This window comes from Megalopta genalis, chromosome 10, assembly GCF_051020955.1.
Source record: "Megalopta genalis isolate 19385.01 chromosome 10, iyMegGena1_principal, whole genome shotgun sequence".
NCBI classification, from domain to species: Eukaryota; Metazoa; Arthropoda; class Insecta; order Hymenoptera; family Halictidae; genus Megalopta; species Megalopta genalis.
The window spans coordinates 14,080,260-14,100,140 of record NC_135022.1 but is presented as its reverse complement, the minus strand read 5'-3'; the positions used below and the strand labels follow the sequence as shown (position 1 = coordinate 14,100,140).

General features: G+C 38.6%; 1 protein-coding gene and 1 long non-coding RNA gene across 6 annotated transcripts in view; one reads left to right on the top strand and one right to left on the bottom strand.

The window, feature by feature from the left end:
- LOC143260181 (uncharacterized) overlaps positions 1-11,972 on the bottom strand; it is a 50,079-nt gene extending 38,107 nt beyond the window's left edge. Inside the window, exons 1-2 of one of the 3 annotated variants that reach the window (XR_013034308.1) lie at positions 11,489-11,972; positions 253-308 (exon numbers count right to left, since the gene is read on the bottom strand). This is a non-coding gene — a long non-coding RNA (uncharacterized LOC143260181). Of the gene's footprint in view, positions 1-252; positions 309-9,621; positions 10,018-11,488 lie in introns of those variants that run through there. The other 2 variants (XR_013034307.1, XR_013034306.1) reach the window with 2 other exon arrangements.
- Positions 1-19,881, top strand: part of Shab (Shaker cognate b) — a 141,685-nt gene that overhangs the window by 86,802 nt on the left and 35,002 nt on the right. For 2 of the 3 annotated variants that reach the window (XM_076524906.1, XM_033469724.2), the window contains exon 5: positions 4,721-4,804. The exons of the other annotated variant lie outside the window; for it this stretch is intronic. In XM_076524906.1, the coding sequence (XP_076381021.1) occupies positions 4,721-4,804 (84 nt within the window). The remainder of the gene's footprint in view (positions 1-4,720; positions 4,805-19,881) is intronic. 3 annotated transcript variants of the gene reach the window in all.

Below are 19,881 nucleotides of genomic sequence, written 5' to 3'. Positions count from 1 at the left end.
TCGTTAGATTCTTCTCATGTGTTTTCAGAATGTTATATTTCGTCTACTCATTTGTGCCATAAATGCATCAAATCCGCAGTCTGGTTATGAGTATTTTCTTTCGAAAAAAGTAAATGTTTTAGAAAGCTGTTAGTACCATATTCGTTTGAAACATCCGCTAGAACTACCAAGCCCTAACTATTATTTTTTAATATTAATAACAAGATCAGATTTATTCAAACTTCGTACGATGTTTATTTTATTATACGTTACCGTGAGTAAGTTCATCTGAAACGTGTCTCCTGGATATATTTCTGTAACATCGGTAACTGTAAAAGAAAAAATCAGAGACCTGTCATTTCGACTGGTTTGGCAGTTCTAGCCTGAAGTAATCTTAGTAGATTGAAAGTACGTTCTAAAACAACAGAGTTCAATAGTAGAATGATTATGTAAATAGCACCTATGTACGTATGCCTAGGTGCATATTTTCGCGCACGTGACATGAAACAGACACAGGGTTGCCTAACGTCGACGAATATCGCCTGTTCTGTAAAGCCGATAAACACTGAGCATTGAATTCTGCTTATAAAGCTGTTAACAGAAACTCGGTTAACAAGCGTGTAACGCAGTTGTGCGTATAGTCCTCACGCGACAAGGAGGCACCGTTGCGTTTGCTATACCCCCTCTTACCAGCTGTCCCATTGCCGTCGATCTTCGACACCGTTTTCGGCCAATAGCGATCGACAGCTGCGGCAGTGGGGTGGCTAGTAAGAAGGGGAATGTAAACGCGAAGGTGCCTTCTTGTCGCGTGAGGATTAGGGCAAGTGTGGGTATTACTATGGACGCCTCAAATACCACGGTATTTTATAAAAGTAATAAAATCTAACATTTTACAGTATGTAATCTTCTAAAAAATGAATCTCATAATTTTTTACACGTTTAATATTGATTGACTTTAGATATTCGGAAGCTTATGAAAACGTTGGGTCTCATGAAATACTCCTAATGGCAGCTGCGAACGCTGATTCGAATTTTACATTTTAGTAATTAATTATTAATTACAGCGTTACTTTTAGATAAAGTAATCATTACTTTGATAAAAAAATCGTGCTTAAAAAATCGTGATAAAAAATGTGTGCTTTCGGAGGTCCAATATTTTGAGAAAAGTAAATATTCTAGTTAAAGAATACAGCTCAAGTTGTCAATTTACTGGCGTAAAAGATCTTTTATTTTCTTTGTCAAAGTTCGCCTTCATTGAGAAACCGCAGTAATACCTACATTTGCCCTATAGTTGGAGAAAGATACTGTATCGCGCTCGTGTCAATGATAAATTCACGCACTCCTTCCCGTAATCACGCGACAAGAACTATAGTTTCAAGCATGCCTAACATATCGTCCGCTTCAATGCCGCACCAACGAGCTCGAGCGCGCCGTGTTTAATTGTTCAAGATATTATTACATTGTTCTAGAGGAGAGACGTACGTGAAATCTTTCCGCGACATGCTAACCGTGTCTACTAATTATTAAGTGTACATATACATATATACCGGGACGCGTCGACGAACGTTTGTTTACGCTAAACTGAACAGCCGTGAACACTCGCATACTCGCGCGCAAAATATCGTATTTCGCTGCTCAATTTAATACTCGAACGGACAATTGTAACCACACAGAGTTCACAGAGTCTCTCGAAAAAATGGCAAGGATATCGTGTAACGTTCTTCTCAGCGATTCTCATTGTAACTACTCTATCTCGCGATAGATCAACTGTTACGGCCACGACAAACAGTTGACGTTGGTTCTTCGAAACACTGCCTGTACATACTCATTATACTGTATCTACCACACGTCCAATTCGCCGGCTGCAAGGATCGCGCGTAGATCATCGCCGGACCGTCGGGCAGTTGGAATTTTTATCCTTTTCGATCGTATTTGAGATTGTAATACGACACGATTTGACGTCCATTCTTTACACTAGAAACGAAACGTTCTTCTTGTAATCGAATAAAAAGTCCATTTCGAATCCTACACAGAGATTTATGATTCGACCGATCGCTCTCTGTTCGATGAAACCTCGGAATTGTGTGCCGTATGTGCGATTGTTTTAATTTATTGTGTTTATTTTATCTTAGAAAATGAAGCGTTAATTATTAATATTTTTCACTTTCGAGAAAAATTGAGAACTCGCTCTTTGGTTCGATATCAAAACGGAACATTCTTTTATGTTGCATCTTATATTTTCACTATAAAATTGTCGAAAATATGTCAATTTATCTTACATTTTATCAAAATAACAATCGAGAGCTCTTTTTATTTCCATGTTAAAAGAGGAACAATTTTTATATTGCATCTTTCATCAAAATGACAATTAAGAACACTTTCTAGCTTGATGATAAAAGCATTTTTTAAATTTTCGTCATAGATTCAGATATAAAAGTTAAAAAATAAGGCTTCTTTTACGTTTTATTTTTTTTCTTATTCCAAGTAATAGCAAAATTAACAAGAAGCATTTTGAAGCACTAATCCCCCACTATCGTCTAAAAAAATTCAAGTCATTTATTCCAGTTTGAAAAAAGTTACGTGCGTTTTTCAAGTGGTCTTAAGTATATGGCCGCCATTGTTTGTTAAACATCGACGGGCATCGTCTAAGAAATCTTTTTCATCGTAGAGAGATTCGCTTCAAAGAGACAATTTCGAGATTTTTGAGAACACTGTTCCACCTAACGGAAGAGACACACCGAAACAAATGCGTTCACGTTTGATTTTCGAAGAAATTTAGTCAAGTAGTCGTTTCAGCTGCGAACTAATTAGCGTGTCGCGAATGCTCTCTCACTAGATGAGATCTATAGGAACGTCACCGATCCGAAAGAGTTTACTTGCGAGGACATAGACAGGACAGCAGATTCCGATTACTTCCGTTCGTACTTTTGGTTCGTGTAAGTAACAACGAAAAGCAATTGTGACGTCCGACCACACACGATTACGCTATACAGGGTCTCTGAACAGTTTGGCACAATAATCGGACAGTGTGTCGGGCTGTCGAGCGAAGGGTGCTCGTACGAATATTTGTTCAATAAATCACATTGTTGTAAGTAATTAAAATTTAAGATATATCAACTATGTTTGCTAATTGTTTTTGATTTCAATAAAGTCAAATTTATATCAATGAGCACAAAGAGTGCCTTTTAAAGCTCAGTGATTTCACATAGAAAAATGAGCCGAGACAATTTTTGTACTACTCTCTCTCTCTCTCTCTCTCTCTCTCTCTCTGTTGTTTTTCAAAGAAAATTATCGTGTATTCGCAATTAATGCGCGTTATAGTTTGATATGTGTACCACGATTTCCAGTAAACCGAATGATAAACTTCTAAACACTCTTTCAAGTGCATTGTTGAACATAACTTCGTGCGAGCCCCGTTTCACAGCTCCAACACGTTGATCCATCTTTTCTCCACTGGTTTCACACATCCCGAGATTATGTTCACTACAACGCACGGTGTAACAATGGGAGGTGGGCCGACCACGGTTATCCTACCGCAAAGTTTCTGTGACGCTAAAAGTTCACTTTCATGAGTTCCCGCGAGAGGCGTTAGTGACGCATCGGTGCTCTCACCGATACATTCCTTTTTTACTTTATATTTGTATAAGCGTGGTACTATTTCGCTATACTATTACTAAACTACCGCCGATGGGGTACGTGAAGTTTCGCTAGAGCGCCTGGAGGACTGTATCGGAAGTAAACGTTTAAGATCACAGGAGTAGGAACGAAGTTGGTCCGATCTCTCCTTCTTGCACCGTGCTTCAACGCGATTCACAGTCACTCGGTTTCTGAACAAACGAACACGTTCTGTCACAGCTCACGTTCTGTCAAATACACGTTAGACAGTTCATAAGTAGTGGTATCGAAAATTCGACCAACGAGTCAAGCAGTTCACGCGAAATTCCAAACGAAACGGTTTCACGAATCTTTCGAGTTCCCTTCGCGGTTTACAAATCTCAATCTATTCAAATGGCGAAGCATGAACAGCTGCGATACGCAAAAGATAGGCACTCGCAAGTTCCAATTCGAGTACCACGAATACCACGATTTTATGAAGCAATCCACGTACCGTACACAAATGAACACTAATCGCGACACGTTTTCCTTCTCACCCTTTCTACACGAGAGAACCTGTAGAACATCTATATCTGTCTATCACTATCTTTCTCTGTTTACATCTCTTTGCTATCTCTCTGGCTCCACGTGATCATACGTTGCCTCGTTTAAGCCTTTGAAGCACCGGAGCGAAAGGTGCAACGTTTCCCATGAAATTTTAATCGAGCGCGAACGATGAATCGCCATTGCGGAAAACTTTTATTCGAGATGCAGCTCTCTCCGGTCGGAGACAAGAGATGAATCGCATATTCTCGAATGCGTGCTTCAAAGGATTAATTACATGTTCGCTCGCTCGAGAAGCGTTCGAATGATTTCGTTCAACTATGTTTTCTTGTTGTTTCTTTTTTTTTTTTTTGTTTTATTCCCGTTCCAAATCGTTGAACACAAGTTCGTCTCTATTCGTTTCTCGAACAGAAAAATCGTGCGCGATTTTCATCGACGGCGGAATCGCGTTGTGTTCGCGCGAACAGAGAACTTGCCGCACGAGAGGAACATGACCCGCGAAATGATCCGACCGCTTCCGACCGCGGCGTGCCGTGTGTGTTGACGCCAAGTAAAATGGGAAATTGTGTGTGTGACATTGTAGGATGAAGAGAAAAAAGACAGCAGAAAATTCGAGAAAAATGATGAATTACCTAGCGAATTCGAGTGTTGCTTTTGTACTACGAAGGTATTTACGATCACTAACGTTCTTCCTTAGGCGGCACTACATACACCAATGGGCTGTCCAGAGAATTTGTTTGGGGAATCTTACCGTTCGATCTCGCTACCTTTACTCTTCCGTTCATTATCTCTCTCTACATACGATAGTAACATGCTATTAGCAATATACAAAAATATGTATACACATGTATGCTCTATACGTGTATGTACAGGGTGTCTCGGAACTCCCGTTAAACCTAGAAACGGGAAATTCCTCAGGTGATTTCAAGTAGCTTTTTCCTACGTGAAAACGTTGCTCGTGGCTCCGTGAACGAGTTATTAACGAAAAACAGGGACCAACCGGAGAGCGAGTACAGCGGACGAATTTTGGCGCGACAGCAAGCTAACCGTGGCATTGGTCGGGAGGGTGGAGCGCCAGCCGCACTCGCTCTCTCTAATTGGTCCGCGCTTTTCGTTGATAACTCGTTAACGAAGCCGCGGAGAACATTTTCGCCGAGGGAGAAGTTACTTCAAGAATCATCTTTCCCGAAAAAGTCACCCCTCCTCGGGTGCAACGGAAGTTCCGGAACAGCCTGTATATGCATTTTGTTCTCGTGAAGCTCGACGATCTTCCTCTATCGCTTCGCAAATCGCTCTCAGCAGTCTGATCGAGATCGATCCACGGAAGTGACGCGAACGACGGCTGATTTGACCGTCGCTGTATTCGTCCCCTCGCTTTTTATACGTGTTGTCTCTGTATCCGCCACTGTGTCCGTGTTTCTTACGGCCGATGCACGGTTTTCATGTATAGTCCACTGGGTGTATGCACTGCCTCCCCCCCTCCGACAAACCCATTCTCTCTCTTTCTCTCTCTCTCTCTTTCTTTCTCTTTCTCTGACTCTTCGCCCGCCCCCGCAGCAACTTTTTCCGCCGTTTCACCCCATACCCCCCTAAACAGAAGCACAGAAACTTTCTCATTCACACGAACACCGGCCCATTCAGAGCTGCCAGCGGGCTTCTCATCTGGCGAGCGAGTACGAACAACCGTGAATCAACGTGAACGAACGCGGAACGAAGTTGTCCTACGTCCGACCGCCTGATTTTGCTTGTCCTTCGGGATGAGAAGCGTGAACGATGCCGGAGAACGCGACTGAAAGAATGTTTTCGTTGGTCTGCGGATCTTGGGCTTTCGTGGCGTTTTCGATTCTCTGAAAGCGCGAACAGTCTCTATTTGATAGCTGTTTAACGAGATCTTAGTTTTTCCTTGAAATAAAATGGAGAAACTGTAATGGAATCGTCAAATTCAGCGTTTCCTTCATTTTCTGGGGATTTATTCAATTTTGTAATTACGCAGATCCGCAAGATGATCGTTATTTACCTTTTTGGAAGGACTTTTTCGATGAAATCAAAAGTGCGGAAATCCAAAAGTGCGAAAGCTGGCAAATACAACAACTGTGCAGTGTTGAAAGCGATATCGCGATGGAAAATATGTTCGCGACACTCTGTATACACGTGTGATTTTATTTCTAATTTTTCTAGATTGCGAACACAGTTTTTACACGTATTCGCTGTTGTCAAAAAGTTACATTTTCTTCCGTTTCTGTACTTTCTTCTGTCTTTACCGTTAGCATTTTTTCTTACGTAACTTTCTTCCGGTACCTTTGTAAATGCGTCGTTGCTCAATTTAAGAAACTGTCAAGACTGTGTTCAACTGTTTGTACAATAAATAAATTTAACTGAACGAATGAAGTAACGGTCGTAGACAAAAGAGTCTTCAGGCATCGTTCGAAAGGGAAATAAAATAAATAAAGAGCATAATTTATTTATTTGATAACTTCTTCACTATTGTTTCACAGCATCTTCAGGTATAGACTAATTTGTTGCATGGGTACTTTGCAGAGTCTACTGTCCAAATTGAAGATCACTCTGAATCTTTGCGACAATGAAAGATCTCTTAATGTATTAAAATTAATAAGCTGCATAATTTCTCTTTTAACACGTTCTTGGTTACTAGATACAATACATACAATACATATATATTTAAAACTGCAGCACTTTTTTCAAGACCGGTATTTTCAATTAAGATGTAAAATGAATATAATGTTGTGCTTGTGTTTAACGTTCTTTGTTCAATGGTATTTCGTCTATTATGTCATTTATAGGCTGTTCAGTTCTAACGATGCTTTTTTCATTCAGAGGATTAGCACTGTCAATGCTCTTCATATGTTGCAATATAATTAATTAATTATTATCCAATAAAATCTTGGATAATTTAAATTGGCATCAAGTAATAGATCAAATGGAAAAACAATATTTTTATTACTGTGATTTGTTAATGTTTTCCTTTTTAAAATCATCTGCTGATTTTTTACATATATACTTAATGTTTTCCGTTCACGTAGTTAACATTACCGTGTACTCGTCCATACATTAATATGACTTCCAAATGGCCTAGTAAAATTTGTAAAACTCGGATCTTAGTTTAAATGAGAATTCAAAATTCCAGAACCGTCGCAGCTATAAAACGTAACTGATCCGTTTTAGCCGATACATCCTGCATATAAATCAGATAAATTGCACCATAATGGTTGCACACGGATAAACTATCGCAAAGTTAGCTTATAAGAGAAGATCCACAACCCGTAACTTAAAAAAAAAATGTTCAACTTTGTGGATATGTACATAGATTCTCTTTAAGAGCGTAAAATTGACCATTGGAGACCCCTATACATTAAACTCGCGAATCGTAAAGCAGAAGTAGAGTTTTCAAACAAATCTTGTTTCTTTCAATGGCGTCTATTATTCCGAAAATATTACACCGGGAAATCGAAAAGTAACTTATTTGTAGCGAACTTGGACAGTAAAGGAAATTGTGTGGTACAGTTACATTTTATTTATTTACGGTATTGTAACTAAAAATATTATTATAAAGTACTTCCATAAAATTTATTTCTCCGTTAAACTTTTTTTTCCATTCTTACAATATTCAAACCAAGAATTTTTCTAGAATTTCATATTATTGAATAAACGTTTGCGGGCAAATATAATTTGATATAATATCCCCTACATATTCTCAAAGTTTCATAATTTCGAATTTACGGGTCGCGAATTTTCTCTTGCATTTAAGTATGTTCATTCTGAAACATATGTTAGCCAAATATGTATATACAGGGTATTTCGTTTATCTTGTCCGCTACATATACAGTGTGTCCCATGATTATGTTAACACCCCGAAAGAGATGATTCTTAAGGTCATTTGGAGTAACTTTTTCCTCAGCGAAAATGCAATCCGCGGCTTCGTTGACGAGTTATTAACGAAAAACAATAACCAATGAGAAGCGAGCTTGCGGCCGAGCCAATCAGCGGAACTGGGCTTCGACCGCTCGTTGGCTCGGCCGCCTTGCGCCAGCCGAGCTTGCCTCTCATTGGTCAATGTTTGTCGTTAATAACTCGTAAACGAAGCCGCGGATTGCATTTTCGCTGAGGAAAAAGTTACTCCAAATGACCTCAAGAATCATCTCCTACCGGGTGCCAACATAATTATGGGATACACTACATACAAGAAACTCGTCGACGATAATCAGCTCCAGCTCTGCACAGTGCATCATTCTACAATGTAATTATGTCAATGAATTATTAATCAATCCAATCTATAAATGATTTACTCGGACATTCGGCTCCGCCTTGTCCTACGAAACTATGTATTTCTTTCGACGTTTCTGCAGACAATGGATCCCGTTCACCTGCATATTAGTTCGTGTCCATTCTCGTAGGATCACGCGTGTTCGTTCGCGTTCGTTTACCCTCACTCTCGCGTCTGCTCCTTCGCCAGATATAGACTCTGCTTTAGACGCAGGCGAGGCTCGCAGCTCGATCAGGCTAATTCGAATTGCGTGCGAGCTGGCCATTTTCTCGGCGGAGGCGCAGGCATCGTTAGCGCTGGGTAACCGCGTTATTTAGACACGAACGCACACGATGCCTCCGGCTCCGACCCTGTCACATAATCCTAAGTAGACTACCATAGTTTTGCCCAACGTGGAAGCCTATCCAGTACGTTAGCATGCACGGAGACGGTAGCGCTTTAGGATTACTCCTTTGTCAATGGCAATTTCGAGGATCCTATGCCGGCGATTTCACGGTGCTGCTGCTCTTTCGCTGAGCTTGACTAATTAGGGTCATTCGGTAACAGTGCGACTGCTGACCACAGTCGGATAGCGATCGATCACGGGAAAATTATCTATGCTCTCATCGGTCTCTTTGTCCGCGTATCACGACTCGTTTGCTTCTCCGTTTCATTGTTCGTCTTAATCGTCTACTATTTTAACCGTATAGTGTCTTGATCATCTAGTATTTTAATCGTCTAGTATTTTAATCTTATCATCGATTACATTAATTATCCCTTAATCATTGCATTCTTTAAGATTGAAACCGTTAGTAATTGATCGTCTATTTTCCTCAGTTCTTACACGATTTCGATTTGAAATGATCAGTGCAGTTTCTTACGAAAATAAAACGCGTGCGACGAGTTTGAGTGATTTAACGAAATTTTATGCGAAATAACAATTTTCTGTATCGATTGCAAGCCAAATACAATTTCATTTGTTTCTGTGATAATTTTAATAAGCTGAATGTAGTAGACCAACATTTTCAATTTCTTTCAATCTTTTCACTGTTTTCAATTTTACCGATCCATTTTTTTTTCGTAATTGCATAAAATCCGCGGTCTGGCGATAATACGTGCAAGCAACATTCATCGAAATATTTTTGAGAGTTAAGAATCACGGGCAGAAAAACGTGACTCGACATGGAGAACGAAACAGCATGCTACAAACTGGATACACTTACCGTTGCCCGCAGCGGGCACTTGCGAATTTAGTGGTGAAGCACTATGATCAGGAGGGAACAGTTCCAGAAGAAAAGTAAAGGTCCCGATGAAAACCACGTCGAAGATTATGCCGGCGATGCGATGAAATCGCCGCGGCTTACAGCGCGCTAAAACGCGCTATTATCCCGAACTAGGACTATCTGGTTACCATCGAATAATTCGCAAATGCCCGCGCTATATATCACGATTGAAATCGATGCACACCGGCCGACGGATAATTTCCTGCTTTCAATTTTACAACGAACGCTATGTTCGCACGCTAGACCGGTGCATGAGCCACTCGGCGTGCGTCCCGCGTCGCCGCTCCGAGCGGCGCACCGTGGAGAAACGAACTAGTCGTGTTCGAGCAATTTGCTTGCAAGCTGCTAACAGCCAAGACGAATGTCTTCGCACGAAACACGCCGTTCCGAACGGAACACGTCTCGCCCTCGAGTGGTTCGGCTAAATGCATTATCAGCGCGCGGTTCCTTCGAACTTGGCCGCGTCATGGAGCTGGACGATCGCGAAATAGTTATTCAAATCGAGGTTTCATCGAATCATCTCGTCTCGCGATCGCCGGCAATGGTAATCGCTTGTTTCATTCGATATTATTTCAGATGGAAATGTTTCATACGATCTCAATATTTTTTAATATGTCCACTGTGTGTCTTTATTCAACGCATTCGCATGGGAAAACGGAAATTGTCGTTTTTATCCGAACCTGAAAAAAGGATATCCCGATGCGAACACTTGCGACGATTATTTCGTGATTGTTAAACGGTAATGCACCAGTGATTTGAATAATTATTTGGTCGTTAAGTATGAAACGCATACTTTGCTCTATATCATTTTACTATAAAATCTATGCATTTCATACTTGATGCCCTAATATTTACCGACTTTTGTTACAAACACCACGGTTCTGTGACGTTTTCTACTTTTTGGGCCGGTGTTCGACAGTCAGCCTAGACGCGCCCCGTTGCTCCACCATGTGCACACAAACACGCATCGTTCACAATTACGTACAATTACTTGTTTAGTGACAAATTAGACAGTCTACGTGTCGACGCGAATTCACCAGAAACGATTTTTCCAACTAGTGGTATGGCATGGCAAGAGACTGACACCGCTTCCGTTGCCTGCGAACAACAACTCTTTCCTATTCTTTCTTTCTCTTTCTCTCTTTCTCCCTTGCTCTCTTTCTTTCTTGCTTTCTTTCTCTCTCTCTCTCTCTCTCGTTTTCTTTCTCCTTTTCTCTCTTGCTCTCTTTCTCCCTTTCTCCCTTTCTCCCTTCCTCCCTTTCTCCCTTTCTCTTTGCTCTCTTGCTCTCTTTCTCCCTTTCTCCCTTTCTCCCTTTCTCCCTTTCTCCCTTTCTCCCTTTCTCCCTTTCTCCCTTTCTCTTTGCTCTCTTGCTCTCTTTCTCCCTTTCTCCCTTTCTCCCTTTCTCCCTTTCTCCCTTTCTCCCTTTCTCTTTGCTCTCTTGCTCTCTTTCTCTCTTTCCCTATTTCTCTATTCCTCTATTCCTCTATTTCTCTATTTCTCCCTCTCTTCCTCTCTTCCTCTCTCCCTCTCTCCCTCTCACCCTCTCACCCTCTCACCCTCTATTTCTCTATTTCTCCTTCTCTACCTCTCTCCCTCTCTCCCTCTCTCCCTCTCTCCCTCTATTTCTCTATTTCTCTATTTCTCTATTTCTCCTTCTCTACCTCTCTACCTCTCTCTCTGTCTCCCTCTCTTTCGCTCTTTCGCTCTTTCTCTCTTTCTCTCTTTCGCTCTTTCGCTCTTTCTCTTTCCCTATTGAACTCTCTCACTCAGAAAGCAGCATATTATTTCTAGACAGTAATTACTTACACGATGATGTGCGTTAACCTGTTTCGCCGCGTGGCTTTTCGACCGTGAATGCCGGAATTATCGCGATTCAGTCCGAATTAGAGTTGAATCTAACGAGATCTCGGTCTTAACGAATGCGGACTCTCGCATATAGCACCGTGCACGGTGAAACGCGAGGCTCATTAGCGAGCAGCAGAGGCGAGAAAAATGTGATGATTCGGCGGGAACGAAAGGTCACCGGGAACAGGTTAAAGAACGATCTTAGTTTTCCTATTAATCTTGAAAGTTTTCCTTGGTTGGTTTGGCTGCATATAGAGCAAGAGATACGCGCACAGTACACTTTTCATTCATCCTATCGACAAGCATGATCTCTGACGATTTCCTAACACACGCGTGCACGACGATCGAGTGATCCGTGCCGCGGCTCTCTCGTGCTGGAGCGGCGACACGAGCGGCACGATTCAGTTGATCGGCGCGCAACATGCGATCTAATCGATTAACGAACAGGACCACGTCGACTAACCGTGATTCAGGTTCCAATTGAACGAGTTAATACGATCGCGGGACGGGACTTTGCTCGATCTTTCCGTGGCGGCATCTAGAACACGCGGGTGGAGATTAATTTCGATGATGCAAATGCGACAGCTGTGACGATGATGAATGCGAATCCGCAGCTGCGACACTTGCTCACGGTAGAGCCATTAAATCTCGACGACCCAGTTCTCATTCGGATAAGCAAAGTCCCTGTGACGAGGTTTATTAGGCTGCTGTGCGAGTTCTATGCGACAAAGGCCGCGTGAAACGTTGGCGTTTAGGGAACAAGCTCGACGCCGTTTCGCTTGCTCGAGTGGCCCCCGAGAACGGTAACGAAATCAACTTCGGATCGATCTTCGCTGTATTTTCTGTTTGGATAACTGCGGCAATAGCCTCGCTGTTCTCGATTTGTAAAATCTCTTTAAATTTTAGTAGAATTCCTAGGATAATTTTTAGTACGATTTAGAATAATTTATAGTATGATTTTTTTTTTTTTTAATATAATTCTGTGCATTTTGGTACAATTGTTTAGCTGTTTCAAAATCGGCACCAGAAACGATGCCTCACAATATCTTTGGTAGTTGAATCCAGTTTTCCATTAGTAGCTTCGAATAATCATAGAATGCACGCAGAAAAATGAAACGAGGCGTTCATTTGAAAACTTGAAATCTAAATATCTCGTAGACAACACATTTTTCAGAATAATGTTAAATACAGAAGTAACTCGATTTCAAGGGGCAAATTCAATTATTCGATCTTTCTTTATCGATCGCTCTTCGAAGGTTATTCGAAAGATAACTGCGTTTCCCTAAATTCTTTGTCTAACCTTCATTTTTATATACTACTATTGTATTTTTATTTTACGCGAAAAAAAGGTATAAATTTTTGTGTATGGAATATTTTTTAATCAGATTTTATCTACACCTGTCGAATGGCTGTTTATAAACTTCCTGATTTGACGGCATTAGATTTTTTTGATGGAGGTATTTAAAATCTGTAATTTTTTCTAAACAAGGAAAAGGAATGCAAAAGTATTCGAAAGAAAACCTTTTAAAAATTGATATGTCGATTTTACGACAGATTGTATTGCTCGGCATAAAATGGAAAACATTTTGAAACGATGATCTGTTGTTCCAAAGCTTTGTTTATATTTTGGAAATTTAGAGCGATTACTGCGATTCTTTATTTAGTAAAAAAGTAAAGCGCAATTGTTATTGATTTATCAGCATTCTAGCCATAAAAGATGAAGAAATTTCATGAGTAAACAGATTTTTCATTTTATTAAATATCCTTGTAAAATAAACTCTGATTAAAAAATGTTTCATACAAAAGTTCATTCTCTTTTCGTGTTGAATGCGAATCTGTGAATAAAAATATAGGTTTCGATTAAAAAAATCAAAGTTACCCTCCAAATAATCGTCAAAGCGGTCGACAAAAAAACTAAATAGATAAAACAGTTGTATTCCCCCCTTGAAATCGAGTTACTTTTGTATCGAACTTTTTTCCCGAAAATGTCTTGTTTTCGAAATATTTACTATTTAAAGTGTTCAAATGAACACCCTATATAAATTCACTTTGATCGCTGTTATTCGCCGATTTGAATATATTTAGCGTTCACATTTCGGTAGTATTAACTTCCACGGCGTTCGTTGAACAAAATCGATGAATATAATGAACGTAAAGTCGATGAAAAATTGGAATGCAGCTTAGTTGGCAATTTAAAGCATTTCGCTGGCGCGGCCTATATTCGTTGCAGGACAGAAACACCGTAGCAGCCTAATAAATTGACATTTTTGGAGAGTCAGCAATCGGCTGACGGCAGCGTCGTTAGCACGTAAAACGAGTGGCCGAATAAAAGGCAATGCTCGAATTTCGTTGACGAAGGATATTGTTACACGAATGCAATCGTCACTTTCCAATTTCCAGAGCGTACAGCTTCCAGGTCAAATTGACGAATGCCCCCTTCTGGTACCTTTTCTTGTTTATTTTTATATTTCGTTTCGCGTCGAATATCGGAAATCGATTTATCGCTCTCATTTCGCGACAGAAAATTTGAACCACGGAATGTACGCTTTCCTTGAACGCCGACCCGAATTTTCGGACGTTTGGATCCGTTATACGACCGCGAACGAAATAAAATGGCGGCCGAGGAACTATTCAGTCTTTTTTCCAAAACAGATTATTTAATCTGCTCGCGGCAATGAATCCGAAGATAGTGCAATTACTCGTGAATTATTATAGATTGTATAGATTGTTTTATTGTTAAACTTTTTGTAGATAGATTTGCCGAACCACAAAATGCATTTTGAAAAATAGTTCTCTCTTAGATTGAAACAGAAGATTGAATTGTGAATAAAATCTTTGTTTTAATATACCGAAATATGGTCCATTCAAACACAATTAATTGTTCCATTTCATTTACGATGACAGACAGAAGTATTTGGCACAGGCCAGAATTTCTTGTAACGTCTTCTGCAACTTCTGTAAAGCATACGATTCTTTGTTTAACTTCTTTTTGTAAAATAAAATTGTGGAGTCTCAAGTTTAAATGTATCATGATTTTTTGTTAAACAGTTGCACGATGCAGATGTACATAAAATGCCGTTTTTAATGAAACATAAGTATTGGCCTGCTCACTATTTTGCACTGTAAATTATCGATTAATATTTAACTTAATATTTTCTGTACACTCTCTTCCTTTTTATTATACTTTTCAATCGATCGGGTATCGATTGTACCAAATCTTTTCTATTACTTCTGAACCTGTTTTTCTTTTTGCATCACACATTTCTGTTTTTTTTTTTAATCGAGTATTTCTTCATCCATGTGTGATTATGATTGCAAAAGAGTAGGCAGTGTGTCAGTTTTATTATAGATGTGTGTCGGAAGTAAAAATTCCTTCCAAGATTAGCACACTTTCGTTAAATTCTATTTTAATTTATTTAAATACACAAATTTTTCCTTTATTAGGTCGATGAGAATCAATATCCTAATTTTAGAAAAAAATTACACAAATTCTGAAATTTTCAATTTATGAAAGGGGGCAATGTTATTTAAATCCAGTTAACTCCTTTAGTTCTTATCCTAATTTATAACCATGCCGCCTTATTTTACTCTTTGCTAGCCCGTTACAGACGTACAAATACAATAAAGCGCTAGGTACGTTTTAGTCGTAATGTTGTGTAGATATCGGATTAAAAAAAAAGATATATTGTTTTCATCAGAAAAAAAATATATAATCTTGTCTTTTACAAAAACTTCTAAACAATATAATCACTTTTAAGAATTCTCTCTTATCTTCATTCAATCGTATTCGCGGTAAATTTATCGCATTTTCCCTCTCAGTAAATCGTTTAATTATACTTCTTACAATTCTTATTACTCTGTCGTAGAACACGATTTCCTTTCTTCGTCAACTTCAACACAATTTCTCCACTGAAATTATCATTTCTTGCCTTTTTCTACTTATTTCACTTTGTGTTCACCAACTTCATAACAATTCAGTAATAAATTATAGTAGACAAGTACAAAATTGGATTTGAAGATTTATCAGAACATGGCATGCAAATATTCACGTCAAACTTTTACAGATCGAAATACTTTTCTAACTGTGCCAACACTTAGTTGCATGCATTATTGCACGGTTGCTTAACGACAAAAAGTTATTATTGTACACGCAAACTTGAAACTCCAACGTTTTATTTCAATCGTAAATTAAATAAATCACACGTTTTACAGAGTTACACAAAACGTCATATTCCAATACTTTTGATTGTCAATATCGCACATTTATCAAAAAAAGTTGCTCAAATGACGATGAAATTCTCAATTTAACTTGATATTAATAATTGAGAATGTCTGAGACAATATAAAAAAAATAGTTGCATAACAATTATCATTTTGATTCAAATGTCTTGAGCTATAAATATAGTTAGGGAAATTTATTTAATTAGAGATTTCAGTGGGGAAAACTCCACATCGATTGCTCATAATTGTCATCGATGACGAAAATTGATTTCGGTCGCTTATTTATTTGACATTTGATCTGCATTCGCAGATCTGTACACCCGTATCCGTAATCAAAATATAACTTCTTTTATCCATAACATTATCCATAATTATAACCGTTGTTGGCTGAAATAAATTGACTGAAATAAAGTTTTCAACATTGATAACCATTGCGAGTGATCAATAGAGACTTTCCTTTACTGATAACTGTTATAAATAACTGAAACAAACTCACCGAGAATTATTACAAGTGACCAAAATAGAAATTTCTGTTATCAATAATGATTATCGGCAACCAACATTTTCGATAAATTGCGATTGTTATTTATAATCAAAAATTGAAATCTTTTAATCGTGTAGTTTCTTGAACGATTTCTTTTACATTCCGTGATTAATATCAGCAATTTGTTTTTAATAAGCACGTTTCTCGCTACCGATTTTTCCTATAAAATTTTTTCAAATAATCATTATTTCCCTGGATAAAAATATTTATTTCGTTTATAGCAACCAAGAATAGCACACTCGTAACACCGCAAAATAGTCGCAATTAAAAACAGACGATCGAACGAAATATACATATATATAGAAAAGTAATTCACGAGTATATTTCACAAATCGGTAAATTTGACAGGTGTCGAATCGACTCTGCTTTGTCTCGAACGAGGCGAATTAAAAAATTAAGGGGCAATGTTACTTAAATTAGGGCCAATAAAACCACGCGCCGTTGTCGTTCCAGTGTCCTGTAATGGATCCCGCAGTACAACGCTTCTTCTTCTTCCACTTTTTCTCCTCTCAGCATGCGTTCGTTTAGCGAACAATGGGACTTGAGTAACAAGCACGATAGACAAGCATCTGAACGAAAATATTTTGCAACTGATTCCTCTGTATGTACACGTAGCGCGTGACTTGTGCATCTACGGTAGGTTCTGGCCAGCTTGAGAACGACTTAACAAGTAGCGAAATTTCCCTTATGTTTCTCGCATCTTATTGCAGGCCCACGTTATTATACAGGGTGTTCTGTAACGCGTGACACCCATTTTGTGGCTGGACAGAGGACGCAACAAACAATGAAAGGAGCTCGTGCTACCGTGTACCCTATTCGACATCTTTCTATTCGTACTGTTTTGCTACTTTGACAAGCCCTTCGTGGCAAACCTGCTGTTCATTCGTTTAATTATATTTCTCAAAACGCGTTACCAAATACACTATCTTTGTTTAGTTCGTGACACGTTCATTTCTCTTAATCTGTTGGAAATATTTCAAAAAACGAGAGACCGTTTTAAACTTTTATACAGGCTGTTCCAGAACTACTGTTATAATTAGAAACGGGTGATTCTTGAGGCAATTCGAAGTAATTTTTTTCTGAGCGGAAACATCGGTTGCGGCTTCGTTAACGAGTTATTAAAGAAAAACACGGGCCAATCAGAGAACGAGTACGGCTGACGCGGCAACAGCTGCGTGGGCGTGGCGCTAGACGTACTCGCTCTATGATTGGTCCGCCTTTTTTAATTAGCAGCTCGTTCACGAGGACAAAGTTACTCGAAATCAACTCAGGAATCATTCCTTTCCGTGTGTAATAGAAATTCTGAACCCTGTATATTCCAACCGAAACAGTTATGGAGAATCAAAAGAGTATCGATAATATATTGGTTCTATAACTGTTATTTTTCGATTCTGGATTTCGGTTATACATTTCTGTTATAGTTATATTTTACACAATAGATACATTGCGAGGTATTAAAACTATTGATCAAAGTTTCAGGTATTAAAGCTATGGAAATTTGTGCACAGATATCCAAAACCGAGAACCAAAAAATCAGTTAAAATACTGTCATTGGGTAATTAACAATTATGCATTAAAAGTTTACACATCGCCGATTTCGATGGTCTTTTAATATGTTGTTAGGACGAAGATTTGGAATAATTTTTCTATATAGATGTAACCACCACCTGGCCTTGCTTTCCGTGATATTCACGACAAAAGTATCGCTACTCTGCTAACCCAGATCTAACTCAGTCCTAACTCAGATCTAATCTTATAACTTTCGCATAGCCTTCGTGTCTGAATTAAGTCTGAGTAAACAAAATGCATATAACAAGCGAACTCTTCGATACAAATAATGAATATGTAACCTAGACCTAACTCAAACCTAACCCACGCTCGTGACGTTCGCAAACCTATGGTTTCCAAATTTGTGTTAGGTTTGGATAAACAACATATACAACGGGCGAACTTTTTTAAGCAAATGTTGAAGACCTAATCGAGATTTAACACAGATTTGGGTTAGGTCTGGGCTCGATCTGGGTTAAATCTGGATTAGGGGTCTGGTGTAAGACAAAGATAAATCTGAATTGGGTCTACAATATTCAATTTAAGAATTTCCAAAATTTAATGTAGTAGTAACTACTGTGTTTCTCGCAAATATTTCAGAAACTAAATCTGTGCGATAGTTATATATATATATATATATATATATATATATATATATATATATATATATATATAACTCAACATTCTGAACAACTTTTAACTATATATATAGTTTATAACAATATTATAAATTATTATAAATATTTCAGAAACTAAATCTGTGCGATAGTTATATATATATTTCAGAAACTAAATCTGTGCGATAGTTATATATATATATATATATATATATATATATATATAACTATCGCACAGATTTAGTTTCTGAAATATTTATAATAATTTATAATATTGTTATAAACTATATATATAGTTAAAAGTTGTTCAGAATGTTGAGTTTAACAACATACTTAAATATTATCAAAATCGGTGAGGTGCAATCTTTCATGGATCATATAACTTGCCATTATCCAACGGTACGCGCAGCAATAGTTTAACCAGTTATAATTTGTTGAACAACATTATCCTGTCAGTTAGGTTCCACTTTCGTGACCACGAGGTCACGGTATTTATACGCTTCTCACCGTTACACATTGTTGGCAATGCAGGCAACTCGGTGGACATGTGTGCGTGTATTTCAAAATTGACGTCGATCAATGTTGCTGCTGTCGCGACGGTCATACACGGTTTCGGTGGAATTCTCCTCGGTCATTAAGATGTCATTGGAACCTCTGCCAGCGACATCATTGTAATCCTACGCGTGTTCACATGTACATATGTATAGCGGTGTCTATTACGGATTGTTTATACAGCATTGTCAACGTAGACTCGTGTTTCGTTGTATTCGCTATTATGTATGCCGCAATTCACACGGTATTTTCTGGGAATTTTGTTGATTCTTACAAAATTATTTTACACACACATTGTCCCCTGTAATTACGTTAGGCTACATTGGTTGATGAAATGAAATTTTCTTATCACTTTATCGTCCGGTCGTGGTTGAGGCTGCCACTCAGTAAGGACTGGCTTAGTCGCGCGCGCATTTGCTCCCAGGACCGGCTAAATTTTCGCTATTCATTGTGTTGTGCTTATTCCTTTAAAAATAATAATAAATAATAATTATTATTATAATTATAATTCATAAGGATATGGGGAGGTCAGCATACAGGAGGTCAGCTACTAACAAAACAGTAAAGAAGCGAAAACCGTCGATAGCTAAAAGTCGATTAATAGGCTATCGGTCGATAAGCATTGGCAATCGAAAAGCCGATTAATAGGCTAGCGATCGATAAAGTGTTATCATTTCGAATCTCTAGGGCTGATCACGAATTCGCAAACCGGTTTGCAAAGCGTTCGATTGTCATCAGTTTTTGAGAAACTTAAAAAATTTCGCTATCTTAGCCATAAGAACTGGGCGAATGATTTTAAGGTGCGAAGTTCCTGTAGACTGTCCTAAATCTCATGACATAATTTTTTATAACATTGTCAACATTTGAACATG